General features: G+C 42.5%; 1 protein-coding gene across 1 annotated transcript in view; it reads left to right on the top strand.

Annotated features, from left to right (window-relative positions):
• The first annotated feature begins 1,036 nt into the window (after nt 1-1,036).
• The window catches only part of si:dkey-106n21.1 (solute carrier family 23 member 2), a 73,221-nt gene continuing 68,257 nt past the window's right edge, over nt 1,037-6,000 (top strand). Inside the window, exon 1 of the mRNA XM_014409091.2 lies at nt 1,037-1,337. Coding sequence (XP_014264577.1) covers nt 1,266-1,337 — 72 coding nt within the window. The 5' untranslated portion in view covers nt 1,037-1,265. The remainder of the gene's footprint in view (nt 1,338-6,000) is intronic.

The following is a 6,000-nucleotide window of genomic DNA, read 5'->3' as shown; positions in this document are numbered from 1 at the left end:
GAGCCAGGACACGCTGGTGAAATTATATCTCTTAGTTGGCCTGGGAAACGCTTGGTGTTACCCTGGACAAGCTGGAGGAGGTGGCTGGGGAGAGGGAGGTCTAGGTTTCTCTGCTTAGGCTGCTGCCCCCGTGACCCAGCTCCCGATAAGTGGAAGAAGATGGATGGATGGCTGGATGGTGTGTGTTGTCTGGCTTCTGCATAACAAAAAACAAAAAAAAGTAACTTTAGTGGTTGAATGTTATGGGTGATTAATTAATTTTCCAGTTCATTGTTTTCCCTAATAAATAACAATATTAGTTTTAGTTTTAAAAAAGGTTTAGATAGATTTCTAAAACATTTAAGTTTTCTTGTTTTACGAGAGGTGGTCAAATAAATTTGTTAAGCACTGTTACAATGAGAAATGCAGAATCAAGTCTAGTTATAAGGTGTTTAGTTAGAGAAGGCAAGGTTTCTATAGGAGAAATACAGAAATCTGCATTTAAGCTTCTGAAATGCTTTATTGTTGTGTGAGCACTTAATTTTTCCATGTTGGACGTAAAATGCATAATTATGTAACGTCTTTGAACTAGTTTGCTCATGATAGCACTCGAGGTCAATCTCTTTATCACTGAGCTGTTGCAAATTAATAGACCACAAAAAAACAATTCTAGGAGAAAATAAATTATATTGCTTATAAGGAAAGATGATTGTGCGTCACAGTAAGTTTCAAAAGTTTTTTTAAATTAAGTTTTTGCCTCAGTGCAGTGAGCAAAATACAATGATTTGTGATTTATTTTAATACAGTTGCAATTAGTGTCGGGTATCGTAATGTGTCAAGTGGAAACATGGTATCCATGGATCCAATCCAAAGATGAACATCAAAAGCTGAAATCTGCCACTTTGTTAAATTCCTTAAATATTTCACCTGCAAATATTTGATAACAGTATGATTCATGTGTAAATAAAGATGCATGTGACAAACTTGCTTCGCTATTCTCAATAGGTCCATCATCACACAACAGCAGGCACATGACCCAAAGTCAGAGTAACTAGAGCTCACACTCACCCAGCAGCAGTCCAGAAAGTTTTCAGAGCCAAAGAGGAGATTACAAAATAACTAAGCCGTTCTCTTTCTGACTGCGATAGTCAGCATTCCTAGCGAAACTAGGGAAATGTTTTATTAATGTTGTCCCTTTTATTTCTGTGCTCAGTTAGAGATTTACTCCCACCTTGTGTGTTTTTGTATTTATGCGGAGTTTACAACACCTTGCCTGATTTTCCACAATGCATCTCACGACAGAAGAAACAATAGAGCTTGGACTCAATGACCAGGGGACAGACAATCCTGCATTTGGGGTAAGTGATGTGTTGTCTTTATCTGCTCTAAAGTTTCCACATTGATTTTCTTTCTTCTTTCGGCGCACCGGCTGATCTTGATTGATTTTTTTGGTGTCATAAGACTCCAACTCTGTCACAAAGACAAATGGAAAACATATAATAACACAGAGTCACTACTTAAGATTTTGACAATGTTGTATGTTTGCTTATATTAGCAGACTAGAGTTAAAAAAGAGCTACAGTGTGATATCCTTTCAATACAGCACTAAGAGCTAAATGTAAGCCACTCTGGAATGTGAAATCAACAAAGGGTGCATGTGTTGCCCAAAAGGAGGGATATGTAAGTGGAGCGGACTCCATGGCTGTTTGTGTATAAATGGGGAAAAAAAAGTTTAGACTGCATGTGGTGTTCAAGTGTACACAGCTGACTTTAAGGCTGATGTTTTCCTCTTCCTACCCATGGCAATTGACTGAAGAAAGAAAATTGGAACATAAACAAACTCCACTGCAGATGGGCAAGCACGTGAATCTGTCATCATCTGCAAAACTGGGCCTTGTTTATCATATTTAGCTAACCTTGTATTATATATCAAAGCCTCCTCCTTTGGGGAAAATCACATCTTCATTTCACGTCTCTCTTTTAAGTTAGTTTTATTAAAGTGCATTGTACACAACACGCATCTACAATTGTCAAAGTTTTGTTTTAGCCTTTTTGGAAGAAAGGTCTACTTATATTTTTCTCTTAAATTTTAACCTCTACAATAGTTATCTGGCAAAAACATGCTAAAAACAAGTGTTATAAGATTATTGTGTCCCTTGAGTCTGTAGGATTTATAATACATTTATGATCCTATGTGATATTTCATTTGAGCAACAAAGTCACTTTGAGAGAAGGAAAATCAACACACACACACACATGCACACACCCCCACACACCTTGGAAGAGCAAGAGATACACGACTAAAGTAATAACAGCTCGGACATCACCTGTCTCAACAAGGCCACTTTTCATCAGTATGTCCTCTTGTGGAACCAGGACATATTGATAAAAAGTGTACTGTGGCATCCAAACCCATGAGTAGTTATGAATTAACAGACGACCAATATCCACACTGACCGAGAAGTACCTGGCACCTGGTGCAATCAAAGCAAGAGATCCAGAGACTACAGCCAGCACAATGGGAACAATAGTGAGATGCATGGACACGATAAGCCAACTCTGGTAGAAAACAGCATTTTAACTGAGCATCTGCTGAGCTAAGGATAAAGCAACTGCCTCGTCTCAGGTATGAGATCAAGTAAATAAATGGTAAATGGCCTGCATTTGTATAGCGCTTTTCTAGTCCTTTAGGACCCCAAAGCGCTTTACACTACATTCAGTCATTCACCCATTCACACACACATTCACACACTGGCGATAGCAAGCTACATTGTAGCCACAGCTGCCCTGGGGCGCACTGACAGAGGCGTTGTGCATCAAGGATGCAAGTAAAGAAAGCCCCTGTGGTGAAGAAGAATCAGGAAAGCTAATGTTAGTCGGTCAATTGAGACAATACTAGCACATTGCTGAAGAAGCTAACAGCAGTCCACGATCACTTGGCAGAACTTGATCACCTGACCATCAGGCAACTCCTGTACATAGCTTAACGGTTGAGGTTAAACGTTAAATAAACAATCAGCTTATCTATGAATAGCTCACTTGTCTCTTTAACTTCTTGTTTTATTGTCGTCTAAATCCAATTTTAATGTATTCCAAGAGCTCTGGAGCAAAAGTGGTGTGGCACTGTATTAAAATGACCCTTTTTTTGGCTGTTTAATGTGATCAAACAGTGTTGAGATTACTTTTAATGGGAGAATGAAAAATCTAACTCAGTATATCAAAATCATCCATCCATCTTCTTCATCTTATCCGGGGCCAGGTCGTGGGGACAGCAAGTTAAGCAGAGAAGCCCAGACCTCCCTCTCCCCGGCCACCTCCTCCAGCTTATTTGGCACCAAGGTGTCCCCAGGCCAGCCAAATAAGAGATATGATCTCTTCAGTTTGTCCTAGGTCTGCCCTGGAACCTCCTCCAGGTGGGACATACCCAGAACACCTCACTCAAGAGAAGCTCAGGAGGCATCCTTATCAGATGCCTGAACCACCTCAACGGGCTCCTTCCGATGTGGAGGAGCAGCGGCTCTACTCTGAGCCCCTCCCAGATGGCTGAATTACCCTTGGGAGGAAGCCCATTTCCGCTGCTTGTATTCGCAATTTCTCCAATCCTGCTGTCTATCTCCCGCTCCCTTCTCCTGTCACTCGCGAACAAGACCCTGAGATACTTAAACTCCTCTACTTGCGCAGGAACTCAAACCTGACCCAGAGTGGGCACTCTACCCTCTCCGGGTGGAGGTTGGAGAGGATATCAAAACCCAGACATGGTTTTGTAGCATATTGTTTGCCTCAGTTTTGAAAGGATGTAGTGTATAGTCATTTTATTAAGTAGCATCTTACATAATAAACAAACCTAAAAACATTATCAAATAGACTTTTGGCAGTTAATATTGAGATGTCTGTAGAGTGAAAAGCATTTTAAACATTAAAGTGAGAAATCTGACTCAGTGACTCAAAACCCAGACAAATAAAAACAATGCAGCAACAGCTGAAGATTTGTTCAGCTGACCCTGACGTGAACAGCTTACCCACATCCAGTCATATGTATTTCTGTTATCTGTAGATGCTGGGTTACAGGAAGAGAGCCACTAGATGGAAGCAAATAATAACTGAAGCAAATGTCTGAAGATGCTTCTTGCTGGAGAGGAAATGTGGTACAGATGGGTTTGCAACTGAGTGGTTGAGACTGATGGAATGGTGACATTCACACAACAAGGTGTCAACTTTGTTTGACGAGATGAGTGCAGAGCAGTCAAAGGAGCTTGCAAAGAAAGGCGTCTGGACTTCTTTAAGTTGCTTGAAGACATTTCACCTCTCATCCGAGAAGCTTCTTCAGTTCTAAGGTCAAATGGTGGAGAGTCCTAGATTTAAACCCAGTGGGAGTAACCCCCCCAAAGAGGGACAAAAGGACCCCCTGATGATCCTCTAATCACATGAGTCAAGGTGTGAAAACGGGTGTGGGTCACAATCAGCCAGGGTTTCGGGTGAGCTCATTGTGAAACCTGGCCCCACCTTATCATGCGATTTCCTGAGGTGAGATGGCCCAGGATGTGAGTGGACGTTAAGGAGTCTGGGGAGGGAACTCAAAACTGGATTATAGATGGCAGACAGTTGGTGTCGTAAACCACCGTCTCTGTTCAAAGATGGTCGCTCACAGTGGACATAGATGGCTTCTTTCACTCCTCTTTCAAACCATCTGTCCTCTCTGTCCAACATGTGAACATTGGCATCCTCGAAAGAGTGACCTTTATCCTTTAGATCCAAAATGGACTGCTGAGTCTTGTCCTGTGGAGGTGGCTCTTCTGTGTTGTGCCATGCGCTTGTGAAGTGGCTGTTTGGTCTCTCCAATGTAGAGGTCTGGGCATTCCTCGCTACACTGTACAGCATACAGCACATTGTTAAGTCTGTGTTTTGGAGTTTTGTCTTTCGGGTGAACCAGTTTTTGTCTGAGTGTGTTGCTGGGTCTGAAATGCACCGGGATGTCATGCTTGGAGAAAACTCTCCTAGGTTTTTCTGATACACCGGCTACATAGGGGATGACAATGTTGTTGCGTCTGTCTTTCTTATCCTCCCTCGCTGATGTCTGATCTTCTTTTCTGTGCCTCTTTGCTGACTTTATGAACGCCCAATTAGGATAACCGCATGTTTTGAGTGCTACATATGTGTGTTCCTTCTTTTTCCCTTTAGGCTTAGAGGGAACATGTTCTGCCCGGTGGTGTAGGGTCCTAATTACTCCAAGTTTGTGTTCCAGAGAGTGATGGGAGTCAAAGAGGAGGTACTGGTCCGTGTGTGTGGGCTTCCGGTAAACTTCGATGTTGAGGTTGCCATTCTCTTCAATGTGCACAGCGCAGTCCAGGAAAGGCAAACAGTCGTCCTTTGTGTCTTCCCTAGTGAACTTGATGTTTTTATCCAAGGCGTTAATGTTCGCAGTGAAAGATTCCACTTCTTGTGTCTTGATTTTGACCCAGGAGTCGTCTACATATCTGTACCAGTGGCTGGGTACTCTTCCTTTGAAAGAGCCTTCCTTTCCAATTCCTCCATGTAAAGGTTGGCTACAATAGGTGACACAGGGGAGCCCATGGCACAGCCACGTTTTTGTCTGTAGAAGCCTTCATTGTATTTGAAGTATGTTGTGGTAAGGCAGAGGTCTAACAGTGTGAAAATCTGATCGGGTGTGAAGTTGGTTCTGTCTTCTAAGGAGCTGTCTTTTTGTAGTCGTTTTCTGACAGTCTACACTGCCTCCGTGGTGGGTATGCAAGTGAAGAGAGAGACTACATCAAAGGACACCATGGTTTCATCTGGATTCAGGGTAAGTTTCTGGACCTTGTCGGTGAATTCGGTGGAGTTCTTGATGTGGTGTGGGGTGTTCCCCACGAGAGGTGCAAGGATGGTAGCAAGGTGTTTTGAAATGTTGTAAGTAGCTGAGTTTATGCTACTGACGTGGGACACCTTCCTTGTGGATTTTAGGAAGTCCGTAAAAGCAGGGTATGGCATCCCCTGGGTAAAGGTGGTGATATGTAAGGCAGTCAA

This window comes from Maylandia zebra, linkage group LG7 (assembly GCF_041146795.1).
Source record: "Maylandia zebra isolate NMK-2024a linkage group LG7, Mzebra_GT3a, whole genome shotgun sequence".
In the NCBI taxonomy this organism is placed as follows: domain Eukaryota; kingdom Metazoa; phylum Chordata; class Actinopteri; order Cichliformes; family Cichlidae; genus Maylandia; species Maylandia zebra.
This window is presented reverse-complemented; position numbering and strand designations above follow the sequence as displayed.